This window comes from Rhododendron vialii, chromosome 2a (genome assembly GCF_030253575.1).
Source record: "Rhododendron vialii isolate Sample 1 chromosome 2a, ASM3025357v1".
NCBI lineage: Eukaryota > Viridiplantae > Streptophyta > Magnoliopsida > Ericales > Ericaceae > Rhododendron > Rhododendron vialii.
This window is the reverse complement of record NC_080558.1, coordinates 43,477,152-43,491,944: the sequence shown is the minus strand read 5'-3', so window position 1 is coordinate 43,491,944 and position 14,793 is coordinate 43,477,152. Positions and strand designations below refer to the sequence as shown.

At 36.0% G+C, this 14,793-nt stretch overlaps 1 protein-coding gene across 1 annotated transcript; it reads left to right on the top strand.

Moving 5' to 3' along the window:
• The first annotated feature begins 529 nt into the window (after positions 1-529).
• LOC131316108 (uncharacterized) lies at positions 530-2,920 on the top strand. The gene is made up of 2 exons (XM_058345388.1): positions 530-669; positions 855-2,920. The coding sequence occupies exon 2, from the start codon at positions 864-866 to the stop codon at positions 2,898-2,900; it is 2,037 nt and encodes a 678-aa protein (XP_058201371.1). The 5' UTR covers positions 530-669; positions 855-863; the 3' UTR covers positions 2,901-2,920.
• Positions 2,921-14,793: the final 11,873 nt, after the last annotated feature.

Here is a 14,793-nt window from a genome sequence, read left to right as displayed (position 1 = left end):
TATATGCATGTGTCTTTAAAGGTCTCCATGTTGCAGGCGTCGATATTCTGCCCTGCGGCATTCATGACTTCGACATTCCTTAGATATGCATCATATTTTGTGTCTCTTACAAGGGGAAAACCATTACCCATTTTTGGTGTAGGGGTGCGTGACGGATAAAACACCTCTCCTCCCCATTCAGCATTAGATGCCAAATGTGCCAATCCGTTGAATATTCTCTTTGGCCATAATCCAACCTCAGTATTACTTTCTCCTACTAAGAGCCAGAGACGGAGGTAAATGAAAGCTTATGGGGGCCATGGCCCCCACGTGTTTTCTGGAAATTTTTTTTTTAAAATATTGTACTCATGATGCCTGGTGGTCCCCCAGGTTGGACTTTGAGAAAAAGACTGGAAACAACATGGGTGGCCCCCATTTTGAAACTAAAAACGTGTTTGAAGCCTAGAACAGTAGAACCAAAGACCACATGGGCCTCCACTTTGAAATTCTACCCTAGAATAAATTAGGGGTTTTTTAGCCGACAAATACAATCGAGATGCTTGAACAGTTACAAAAAATAATTTAGGGCTTTACGCAGACGACCGGCTCTCTCTCTCAAGGCAAAGTAGGAGCACCCATCTCTGCTTTCTCTCAAGTCTCACCTTTGGCTTTGGAGTCTCTAGACCGCAGGTAATTCCCCCCTCTCTCTTCCTTTGGAGTCTGGACCAGTTTGGATTTTAATATATTTGTATTAGTTGTATAAACTATAAAGCTCCGATCTTTGCAATATTTTTATCAGAGCATTGACCTGGCTATCTCTCACATGTCGCACCTGATTTGTACTAAAAAAAGATATGTTTGTTTTGTATTTGTAGTTTATTGATATGAGAAGGGTGTCTACCATTGATGGGTATTTCAAAAAAAAAAACCCAAATTGTTCAATTTTAGAGGTCAATGCTGGTGAGATCCCATTGCCGGCTTCAACAACTATCGATATACCAATAATCGAAAAAATTGACATACCAGAGGAAAATGCTGGTGAGACTTCATCGCCAGCTTCTACTACTAGTATTGATATACCAATATTTGAAAATTCACCTACAAAGTATCGAAGAATTGAAGTTAGGAAAATTGATGTGAGTTTGTTGGAGTGTGATCCTGGATTATGTAAGCAGATATGCGACTATGATGTTAACCAACAAGATGAAATTCGAAGAGCTTATATTAAGCTAGGTCCTTGCCAACCTATACTTCCCAATTATCCAAAATCTGGAAAAGAAAAGCACCTACGCAGTTTTCACCGCGCTTGGTTCAAGGCATTTCCTTTGTGGCTTGAATATTCAATTGAAAAAGATGCAGCCTTTTGTCTTCCGTGCTTTCTTTTCAGCAAGTCCACTGGAACATCTGGTTATCATGGGCAAGTTGCATTCATAATTGAGGGATTTAAGTCTTGGAAGAAAGCAATGGATGGAGTCCGGGGTGGTTTTTTTAATCATGTGGGAAAAGATCCGAGCTCTTTTCACAAAATTGCCCAAAGATCATGTGAAGATTTGATGAATCAATCGCAACACATACAAAAGGTGCTAGATAATTTCACTTCAGAGCAAATTGCAAATAATAGACTACGGTTGAAGGCCTCAATTAATACGGTAAGATTGCTCGCACATCAAGGTATTGCTTTTAGAGGGAGAGATGAAAGTGCTAGTTCAATGAATCGTGGAAATTTTCTTGAAACATTACATTATGGTGCGTCTTTCAGTGAGAAAATGGTTGACTTGATAAAGAATGCTCCCAAGAATGCAACTTACACATCCCCACAAATCCAAAAAGAAATTCTACATGCTTGTTCAACCAAAGTGCAGAAGGAAATTCGGGAAGAAATTAGTGATGCAAAGTTTTGTTTGATTGTTGATGAAGCTCATGATGAATCAATGAAAGAGCAAATGGCTATAGTTTTAAGATTTGTTGACAAGTGTGGTTTTGTGCGAGAACGTTTTTTTGTGGTTGTCCACGTCCCTAACACTACCTCATTAACCTTAAAGCATGAGATCTATTCTATACTATCTCATCATAGTCTTAATATTCAAAATATTCGAGGTCAAGGATATGATGGTGCGAGTAATATGAGGGGTGGGTGGAATGGCTTGCAAGCTTTGATTTTGAAGGTTTGTCCATATGCTTATTATATTCACTGTTTTGCGCATAGATTGCAATTGGCACTAGTGGCATCATCGAAAGAAGTTGGTGTTGTTTATTGTTTTTTCACAAAATTGCCTCCGATTGTCACTACAGTTGGTGCTTCGTGCAAACGTTTTGAGGAACTGAAATTGGCTCAAGCGAGTGATATTGAACATTTGTTAGCAATTAATGAGCTTGAGAGTGGAAGCGGACTTAATCAGATTAGCACTTTGCAACGACCTGCCGATACTCGTTGGAGTTCTCACTTGAGATCAATTTCTAGCTTCATAAAGTTGTTTAGTCCCACATGTGTTGTTTTGCTTAAAGTCCAGGCTGAAGGAAATAGTTCTCAAAGAGGAGAAGCGAAATCGGCATATGAGGAAATCACCACATTTGACTTCGTCTTTATGTTGCACTTAATGAAAGAGATTTTGTTGATAACAGATTCTCTTTGCCAAGCTTTACAATGTAAGACTCAAGACATTTTAAATGCCATGAATCTTGTTTCATCTACCAAAGAACTTCTTCAAAAACTTAGAGATGATGGATGGGATGCTTTAAATTCCAATGTGATATTATTTTGCGAGGCACGGAATATTGATGTTCCTGACATGAATGGTCGTTACATTGAGAGAGGCGGTCGAGCTCGCCATCAACAAGATGATTTTACTATTGAACATCATTATCAAGTGGATATTTTCAATGCCGTGATAGATTATCAAGTGCAAGAGTTAAAACGCTGATTTGGTGAGCATGCCATGGAATTACTTCGTTTAGCCTCAGCTTTGGATCCTCGAGATGCACATGCATTTTTTAGGATTGATGATATTTGTTGTTTGGTGAATTCCGGAAGACTTCAGTGATCATGAAAAATTATTGATAAGAATGGAGCTTAAGCATTTTGAGCATAATGTTGTTCGGCATCCGGAATTCAAACAATTGGGAAGTATTTCTAGGCTATGTCAATGGTTGGTTGAGACTCGAAAATCAGAAACCTACTTACTTGTCTACCGAGTGGTGGTACTTGTGCTTACTCTTCCAGTTTCTACGGCAACTACAGAAAGGGCATTTTCAGCTATGAATATTGTCAAAACGAGGCTTCGCAACAAAATGGAGGATGAGTTTCTCGCTGATGCTTTGGTTTTATTCATCGAGAAGGAAATTGCTACGAAATTCAGTTCCGATTCAATCATCGATGACTTTAAGGATCTAAAGGAGCGTCGCATTCCATTCTGATACATGGTTAAGGTAACGCATTGAGAAACTTTTATATTTTCACAAAAAAAATTTGTTTTTTGTTTGTTAGATATTGTGTTTTGTATGTGGCGTTATTTAGACATTTGAATCCTTTAGATTCTCGAACCTTGAAATTTTAAAATTTTGTTGTTCATAGTTCGGCCCCCACGTGTACAAAATCTTGGTTCCGTCCCTGCTAAGAACCACCAGTTTCCATTAACTAAGTCCTGCATGTTACAACATCCAAAAATCATAAAGCTCTCTTCTTTGCCACTGCAATTACTAATCTTAAATAAATATTTCTTTTCACGCAAATAATGAATTGCAGAAGCACGATGAGAGAAACTTGTGGATAAACTAGGTGGTTTGCTGTTCTCATCATGCTCTTACTAACTTATATTTACTTATTATTAGTCAAGTTAATTCCTAAAAATTTAGACCTATGTTTTGTGGCATTTGTGCTAATTAACATTTTTATTGTATATATTTCAAATCGAAAATGATTGAGGTACCAACCGTGTGAAGGGATTTCGTACCAAACGGCCGCGCCGGGTTGTCTCCGGCCACCGGATGGCCGATCCGAGCTATCCAAAAATTCTAAAAAAAAAAAACCGAGGGGGCCTATGTGAGAATTAACGGCATCCGAGATGTGTAGGGTGCTTAATCCGAACACTATTTTTTCGTGTATTTATGTATATACGTGTATATACACGAAAAAGGGGTGTTCGGATCAAGCACCCTACATACCTCGGATGCCGTTGATTCTCGCGTAGGCCCCCTCGGTTTTTTTTTTTATAGAATTTTTGGATCGCTCGGATTGGCCGTCCGGTGGCCGGAGACGACCCAGCGCGGCCGGTCGGTACGAAATCCCTACACACCGATCGGTACTTTTAGCATTACGTTCAAATGGTTTCCATCAAATTATTGTTTTCAGATACCAACCCGGGCTAACACAGCTCCACCGAATCTGGATGAGCAACAACGTGACATGGTGAGTTTTTCCTTCGTTGCTAATACTTATACGTGTTTGAAGGTCGTTAATTAGTTTCTATTAAATCCATTAAATAATGGTTTACCCATTTATAACGTACCCATTAATTGAATATGGGTGAATTTGGGTGGGTTATAAATGGGCATTTATGGATGGGTAAATGGATTTTGATTGACATTACCACCTCTAATTAGGATACTGAAAGGGTGAAACATCGCTCCACGTGAAATTGATTTGGCTTGAACTAGTCATTTTAAGTTTTTGGATTTGTATAGTTTTCGAAACAAAAGAACATTACCTGTTTTATTCATTCTTAATTAAGCAGTTAGCATGCTAATTAATAGTGGTTCCCCACCCCAACCCCAAAGTACTTCTCTTAAACGGTTGAACTGATATGTAGTTTCACTATAATTATGTTGTATAGTAGAGCCACTTTGATTGGGACAAAATCTGCATGTAAGTCGTATAAAATTCAAAGTAAAGACCATGTAAGTATATGGTCACATAAAATTTGAAAAAAAAAAAACTATAAGTATAAGAGAGAGCTAATCTGGAGAGAATATATGATAGGCAATGCTATTTATGTTTAAAATTTTAAATTATAATCAATAGTGTTTAGATTGATATGAAAGGAAAATAATGCAGAGTATATGCCAATTCTGTGTGATTTTATGTATTGTTTATTCATATCATAATAAAAGTTGATTGTTACAAAAAAAAAAAAACTTTATCAAAATTGAGGGGGATGATATTTAAGTTTGAAATTAAAATATAAGTTTTTTGCATGGTAAGAGTTGAATATAAAGTTAGTTTTTGTTTCTATGGATGTACCATAGTCAAAATTGATAGAGATGATAATTTAGCAATTGGGTGTACCTGATTTGACCTTCAATTCTCAAGTGCCTTATAGAGGGCTCTCTTTTGTTTCCTCTTTAACCACCGCAAATGGTGCAAGAATTGACTCAATTAAGAGTATATTTTGAAACTCCAAGATATATACATATAAGAGTAAATGTATAAAATTATGTACAGAATATGTGTGTGCATACCTTGCCGATGAGATGGATTATATGTTCCATCATAATGGAAATCGCAATCAAAACAAAACATACTACAATAACAGCCCACGTCGAGTTCTGCTCTAACGACATCCCTCCGCTGTCCCCTGCCATATTCTCTGCCTCTACTCCGCCACCAAACCTCCGAAAATACTCGCCAGGAAATTCATATTGGAATCAGGTTTTCCACAGTAAAGACCATTGACCAATGAGATTTTTGTTTTGCTTAGCAAAATAAAATTATTAATCGTTGAAAATAGTTTACGCAAAATATTACTGAAAAATAAATACAGTATAATTGCTTGTCCCATTATATTCACTCATGTCGTTACGTGCCCGTCAAGGCCGGCCCTGAGTTTCCGAAGGGCTGGAGCGATAATAAAAAATTAGGCCTTTACAAATTTCTAGGACAAGCATAAAATAAACCAATTACTTTTTCCAAAACAAAAGAGTACTTATCAATAAGAATCCGACTTGCATTCGGAATAAGTGATCTATCACTTGGTGTATTGGCACCGTTCATGCTCATGCACAGATTTTTAATGGTTTTCAAGTTCAAAACTCTTGTGCTATGAAAAGGAGATTTTATTTTATTTTTTTGTTAAGCACTTCTCTGCTATACGTTTGTGCCTAAAATGATGAGATTTAGATTCCAATGAAGCGAGATTAAGGTGTATGGTTGTGGCAACCACTGAAACAAATCTTCTATGTGTTGGTGAATGTATTCTTTCCAAACCAAATTCATTAATCAAGTCAGTGAAGAAAGGGTGTCACCAATTACTCTAGGTTGGTATGGTTGGTGTGTTGTTTTGAAAAACGTGGGATGAGCACGACAATGGCACGGAAAAAGCACGGGCACGGTAACAACATGAAAAAGCACGGGCACAAAACGACATGAGTAAATATAATGGGATAAGCGGTTGTATTTATTTTTTAATATTTTGTGTAAATTACTTTCAACAATTAATAATTTTGTTTGCTTGCCTCCTTGGTCAATGGTTTTTACGGTGAAAAATCTGATTCCAATTAGTAAAATGAATTTTCTCTTTATAAAGATATAGATATAAAGAGAAAGGTTTGGAGAAAAAGAGAGAATTGATTATCTAGGTAGAAATAGTTGCTCGAAAGTTAGATTACCCACAGGAAGTTGCCCTTGGTTGGATATGTTTTACAGCACCACAAACATGTGGGCCTTTTTTGGATCAAACTGTATCTAGTTTGAAGTGCGTTCGGTTGGCGAGGGATTTGGGGATTAACAAGATCGTCATAGAATGTGACTGTCAATAGTTAACACGTTTTTAGATATATGCTTGAACACCATAGGGAGGAGCATTGGACTGTTGGAGTTATAGTGGCAGATGTTCTCCGGTCCATGACGGGCTTTCAAGAGGTCGAAGTGCAGTTTTTGAAGAGAATTGTCAACAGAGTGGTTCATTGTACGTGTTGGTCATCAAATAGTGAGAGGTACCGGTTGTGGTACTTGAGAGTTTAATCATCTTTTGTGGCTTCTATCCCCCTCCAAGGGCATGGGTGCCCGATCTGATTTATTGGTTAAATACTTGGTTATCATTTACAAAATTTAGGGATCTTTGGGCTAAATAAGCCAATTGGCTTCTCTTTTTTTGGGTAGTGATAATGCCAACACCGTTTTTGTTGGTGCCAAAACTCCAGTGCATAAAAGTCTTGTACAATGCAAATAGTACAAGCCTTTTTTTTGTCTATATTGATTTTTTTTTGCATTTGTTAATTTCACGTCAAATGTTTATGGAATACTAGTTCGACTTGACGAGAGGAATCAGAAAAAAAAAAATTATGGTCCACACCTATTTTTTTTTTTTGAATAAAAACGAAAAAATTGATTTATTTTTGTCTTTATTCAGAAAATTTTGGAATTCAATCGTAATTTTTTATTTTTTACATTCCTCTCGTCATCATGACGAAGTAATAATTCATAAAAAAATTTATGAAAAACCAAAAAAAATATTTCAAATGGATTATTCATCCAAACAACCCCTTAGTCCTATCATTTGTCAAAAAAAAAAAAGGTGCCTAGAAAATATCATAGTTTGGTGAGAAGGGAAGGGAGGAGCAAAGAGAAACACAGAGTTTTCTGTGTGTTCAAACATTTGGCCTTTTAGTGTGGTGAATATCGTGTCGTAGGGTTTAAATTGGAGGATCCTTCAATTATTACAGAATTGGATAGGAGCTGAACTCACTTGGCAGCGGTGCCAAGCAGCTGATCCGGCTGTTCATCTCGGCAATCGACGGCTCAGATCTTAATTCGAACAATATTGGACGATTAAGATTTTATGCACTCAGATTAGATCCGTGTTATCTGTGCCAAGATAAACGACCTGATTAGCCGCTCAGCACTGATCCCAAGCACCCTCGCTTGGCAGCATCTCTCAACATCTCCCAATCCGCCTTTCCCTTTTAGGATGGGACCGGTTTTTTTGTTGTTCATATCTGAGGCGGCGGGACCATTTTTTTTACTTGGTTGTTGTTAGTCTCGCTATTATGTCGTGTTGTGACTTTAAGCACGGGGAATTCCTACGAATATGCTTGGTTTTTTTTTTTTTTTGCGTAGTTGGGTTTGTTCAACAAGGGTTGATATATTGAACGTGAGTCCATTGTCTATTTGTGTGTGCAATCATTTGAGCCGTGATTTCAGGAACAGGCATGAACCTAATTTAAGAAAACAAATCTTCTTGTATAAATCAGCTTCGTTGGTGGGGGTAGTCAATAGTGTTGTAATCATTTTAGTTTTATTTAAAAAGCGTTGTGCCGTGCCTTCAGGCGCGGACATTCACTAGTACATCTATGATTTGTAAATTGTATACACTATATAGAATGATCGAACATATCTACGATAATTTCTGGGTTAATTCTTTTGAACATGTGTTGTACAAATTGACACCTCCTATATATCATAAGTGACCTAAAAAACATTTAATGTTTACCCATTCAAAATAGACACCTCCTATATATCATAAGTGACCTAAAAAATATTTAATGTTTACCCATTCATAATTAGAATTCTGTCTCCCTAAACAAAATTTAATGTTTACGCGTTTAACATTAGAATTTTGTGTCCATCCCAATAGAGAAGATAGAATTTTGTGTTGTGTCCATCCCAGTAGAGAAGTTAGAATAATTTTGTGTACATCCCAGTAGAGAAGTTAGAATTTTGTGTCCATCCCAGTAGAGAAGTAGAGAGGTTAGAATTTTGTGCCCATCCCAGCAGAGAAGTTAGAATTTTGTGTTCATCCCAGTAAAGAATTTATATTCATGGTCCACGCATTTCAATTGCACATCATTCCCATAAATCACTTGATTGCAATGACTAAGAATTAAGAATAGACCTCGCTCCGGTCGTTGAAACAGATATATAATTTTCTTAGGATGACAACCCATTTTACCGTGACTTTTCAGCATTAAAAAGTCCATTTTCCCTAAAAAAACATTAACTCCAATATTTACCCATTCAACGTTAGAATTTTGTGTTCGTCCCAGTAGAGAATTTGTATTCATGGTCCATACATTTCAATTGCACATCATTCAGGAGAAAGATTTTCTCCAACCCAAGCAAGAGGAAATCCTTGTTGCCCCACTACGTGTCAGCGTGGGAATGGTTTACCTCATCCATAAATTACAATATTAAATCTAGGTACCAAGAAACCCACCCATGCCCCAACCCAAGACGCTGATGTGGCATGGGCCCCACGCCAGCTTTAAGTTTAAAAAAAAACCCCTCTCTTCTTCTTCCACTTCCATGGTTACAAGTTCCAACCCATCTCCCACGGCTCCATCCTCTCTTCTGACCAACGACCACCACTCTACCACCAAACTCCACAGATTCCCCCCTCCCCACTTCATTTCGATCGCCGGACCGATGCTCCACATCCACTTCTTCCACAGATTCAACCAACCTCCACCCTCTTTCTTCCGACCAACAGCTCACCACTCCACCACCTAACTCGATCCACAGGTTTACAATAAGGGATCTCTCTTTGTCAATTTCAGTTCCCATCATAAAATAAACAAAACCCCAAAATAATTTTTTATCTAACACTCCGACCAGATGAGCCGACTCACAGATTTGGAAAAATAAGCTTAAACCAAATAAAAAATGGAGACTGTGCCATGGATTCAAATCTAAAAGCTGAAGAGAAGAGGTTGCTTACTTGTATCCGATTTTTTTAATGAAATGTCAAAATAAAGGTGGGCATCTACAGCTTTATGGGTTTAGTTCTGGTTCTTGTCACCCTGTTCTTGTTCCATCACCAGTGAAATCCCATAAAGTACCTAACAATGCTACATACAAATGCAGGAAAGCGGTAGAAGCACTAACATCTCCATGAACGAATAACTTTGCCGCTGTGGGGCACCGGTCTGGTGGGCAGAATGAAGTCTGGGGGACGGGGGGTGCGAGTCTATGGAGTTTGGTGGAGTGGTGGTCTTTGGTCGGAAGAGGGAGTGGAGCCGTGGGGTGGGGTTGAATCCGTGGAAGTGGAAGAAGAAGAGAGGATTTTTTCTTTATTATTTTAAACTTAAAACTGACGTGAGGCCCATACCACATCAGCATCATGGGTTGGGGCCTGGGTGGGTTTCCTGGTACCCATACCCTTTTGGATTTATACAACACCATTGCTGACGAAGTAATATGCCTTTTGAATCCGAGAGAGAGATGACAATGATTCCCACGCCGGGCAGCAATCACAAAGGAAAATTGAACTTCGATCCGAACATGACTCGGTGATTACCATAATTCATAGAACCCTTCTATGGGAACCGACAAGACGTGCATCAATGGTGCACAAATCGGCAAGCGGGACCCAATGCTGTCTACCGAAAAATAATTCGAATTGTTCATTGATTTTTAAATATTTCATTGAATGGTCCCGTAGAAAATCAACTCAAAAGTGAGTGATCAAATGTACCAATTTTTCATTTAGAAAAATTGGATCAACCACACTTGTAGTTATTCGATTGAGTTAAATTTAACAGAAACCACTTGAAAAAATATTTTAAAATTAATGAACGGTTCGAATAATTTGTATGGGAAGCGAGCCCTACATGCCAATCTAGTGCACATCTCGTCGATTCCCATAGAATTTTCAGTGGAGAGCTACTTTTTCCCCTCCCTGACCCCACCCCCACCCCCTCCCTGACCCCACCCCCACCCCCTTGAAAGAAATACCCCCCACCCCCAACTAAATTCTTTTTTTTATTTACTTAATTTTATATCTTTATTTATTTAATTACTTATTTAATTTTAATTTAGTTAACTCAAATTATATTTTCAATTAAATTTGACTTTATATAATTTTAATTAGTTAATTAATTTATCTTAACAATGAATAATAAATAAAAAAATTTCTAATCAATAATAATAAATTTAAATGAAATTTTATTTTATTGTAATTGAATATATATTAACAATACATGAAAATATGATTAAAAAATTAAGTGCTTCAATTTTCATTTCGATTGAACTGATGAGAATATCTTATTTTTTTGATTATTTTATCCTAAATTATCTTAATGAATTTTTGGCTTCAAGACCTTTCAACGAGCACCTTAAGACTTCTTATTTAGTTTCAGGGCTCTCTTAGGGTGTCCATTGAAAGACCTTAGAGCCAAAAATCTATTATGACCATTTAAGATAAAATGATCAGAAAAATAATATCTTTACACCGGTTCAAACAGATTGAAAATTAAAACATTCAATTTTTTAACTATATTTTTTAATATATAAATGGTGTAAAAAATAATTGTTCGGATTTTCAATCCGGTTGAACAGGTGGGAAGATCTTATTTTTTTGATAATTTTATCCTAGATGATCATAATGAATTTTCAATTCTAAGGCCTTTCAATGAGCCCTAAAAGAGCCTTGAAACTAAATAAGAAGCCTTAGGGTACTCGTTGAAAGGCTTTAGAGCCAAAAATTCATTACGACTATTTAGGATAAAATGATAAAAAAAAATAAGATCTTCGCACCAGTTCAACCAGATTAAAAATCGGAGATCTTAAATAATATTAAATAAATAAAAGAGAAAAAAGATATAGAAAATATTAAATAAATATTCTTGGCACACGAATCAACATTTTTGTTCCATTCTGTCTGGTCTTTTTTTTTTTTTTGGACTAATAATAGGACATATTTATTAATTGGCACATAGATCAGCATTTTCGGCTTCCCAAATTCGGTAATTAAATTGACTGATCTTTGCAGTACTGTAATTGTCCCGAGCACATTTTAGACTGCCCAAAATTATCAGCCTTTTCCAATCAAGTCTTGAGATATGTCAATTTTCTCATATCGGTGCGCATATTACAATAGTGAGATTGAAGGAAAAAAAGAAATAGATAGAAAGAGATAAATAGATAAACAAAGAAATAAATTACATGAAAAATATTAAATAAATAAGATAAAAGATTTAAGAAATTAAATAAAAAATGAGTATAGTTAAAAGGGAGGGGTATTTTGGATAAATAAAAGAGAAAATATATATAAAAAATATTCAGTAAATAAAAGAGAAAAAAGATATAAAGAAAAAGAGAAAAATAAATAATTTCTTAAATGAATTAAATAAATAAGATAAAAAAATTAAGAAATTAAATAAAAATAAAAATTAGTTAAAATGGAAGAATATTTTGGACTTTCTGCATGGGACCCATGAGGGATGTGTGTCAGTGGAGGTGGGAAAAGCAATTTGCTTTTCGGTGATTCACACGATGGAGGAAACAAGATCAATGACGAATCTTGGACCATGAAAAGCGAAAAATAATGCCATGTCAAAATAAAATAAAAAATGCAAGACAGAAACTGAGGACGTTAGTGAAAATGTTATGTTACGTGAAACACATAAGACTACTTAAGTTGGTATCCTCAACGGTTGACACATCATAAAGGCTGTAGGATTTCCTCCTCCCTAGGTTAGAGGTAGGGCTGCGCACGGTTCAGATTAGATCGGATTCCTATGAATTCAATCCTAATTCGCGAGTCACGGTTTTTTGAAAATAAAATCCGTGTTCGGACCAAAACTCTTGCGGCTCGGTTTTGGTTTTGTCCACGGATTACATCAACCAAATACTTCATCACATGTAAATACATGATTCTATACTCAAAAAATTTAAAAGATGATTATACTCCAAAATTTTAAAAAGATGATTACAGTAAGCACTTAGCAAGTATTCCATGTTCTAAAACACCTTACATCAACTATCCAAGCAAGAATTCCATTCCACGTTTCAGCAAAGTACTACAATAAAAAACAACAACACAGATCTTTCATTCTCTAAAGCACGGCAACTGGCAAGATATGAAACATATTCTCTAATTGGATTGAGAGAAAACTTTTCTAGAGCTACAATGATATGAATGAAGCTAAATTATGTGTAAAATTAATTATTTACTATATGTTACACATATATTATATATTTTTTATTTTAAAATAACTCATGGTCTGGTTCGGCTAATCCACGATTTTCAAATAAAAATTCAAACCTAATCTGTATCTCACGGATTTTTAATTTTTGAATCCGTGTCCGGACCATTAATTCACGGACAAAATCCAAAATGTACGGATCGATTCGTTCTAGACCAGTTTCACAGTTCACCAGATTTTTTGTGCAGTCCTAGTTAGAGGAAATCTCTCCTCATCCCATAAATCACTTGATTGCGACGATTAAAAATTAAGAATTAGACCTCGCTCCGGTAATTTAGATAAATATATTAATTTTCTTAGGATGACAATCCATTTTACAGTGACTCTTTAGCACTAAATGTCCACTACCTATGATTATTCCTGTATTCAATAATCCAGTATGGCCCCTCATCATGAAAAATTAATTAGTGCTCCAGGACCAACCCATATACTCTCCATCAAACGGTGCTACGTACAACACTCATTTGGCATTTAGGTTTCGGATAACGGAGCTGATAGACTACTGATTTTGCCACTTCCTTTTTTGTTAACGCCACTTCTCTGCAAGTATATTTTTGTACACTTGCAGGTGAGTGGTGTTAACAAAAAATGAAGTGGAAAAATCATTTCCCAAGCTGATAATGCCAAAATCTAAATTGTTCCTCCAAAAACTCAAATTTATTCCTGCCAAAACTCAACTCCATCTTGACTTATTTGCCTTCTGCTGCATCAATGACTTTTCATGCTCATGTTATTTGATGAAACTAGCCCTTAAATCACGTAGTTATCATTGTCTAGGGCAAAATTCATAGATCCAAGTCCAGTCCAGTAAATTTAAATGACTAAAATATCAATGTACACTAAAATGACTATATTACCCCTGTAAATTTAAATGACTAAAATTACCATACTATCCCTCCACTACTAAAATAACCAAATTATCCATGTACACTTAATTTTTCCGATACGTAGCGGGAGTTGCATGTTGCTAGCTACCATGAATTTTTTAGAACGCTTGAAGTGACTATATAGGAAGCGAGCTAAAAAATTGGATGAAAAACGATTCATCATGGAAATAAACCTATGGGGGTGAATTCTTGCTAGCGCCGTAATAACGGGGTGCAACTATATCGGATGACGGAGAATCGCTACATAGCTGCCAATAATTAAATCCTTGGCTATATATGTCTCAGGTTTTAACCCTTATTTATGTGCCACTCGTGCAAGTTAGGTTCGGAAACCTGACAGTTTGTCGCTGAACCAAAATTGAAGCCGAAACTCAATTAGTTCTGTTTTTCAAGAGGGTTATTTAGTTAAACAATTAGACAAGAATATGTATTAATTAATGAAACAGATTATTACGAGTATTATTTGAAAATAATTAAGGTTAGGGGGGGTCAAAAATCAAAGTAAGTATAATGTGTATGAGTTTCGATAAAGATAGTCGAAGCTATCTTTGGTGTGGTTAGACAAAAAAATGACAATTGTTTGATATTTTTTCGTTTTTAGATTTTTTTTTTTTTTTTTGCTTTTGTCATAAGTTTTTTACTTTTTTAACTCTTTTTGTCGAGTGAATGATTGATCCAAAAAATATAACGAAATCTAACTAAAATTCAAAACAGACAAACAAAGCAGGCAAAACGAAGAAAAAAAATAAGTTTACAAAAACCCTCTCTGAGTGCCAACTTGGGTTGCATTCTTGTGAACTTTTTTGTCCATAATTTTTTTCAATATTTTTTATTTTTCATAACTGTTTGGATAATTAGAATTGAAAATCAATTTTTACCAGTCAATCCCAACCATTGATTGCATAAGATTCCCTTCACCTCTTCTTTTTCCCGACTTACGAAACTTTCTATTAATACTGGAAACAGTAGTAAAAAAGCATTACAAATTGAACTTGTACGCATTTGTTAGCAT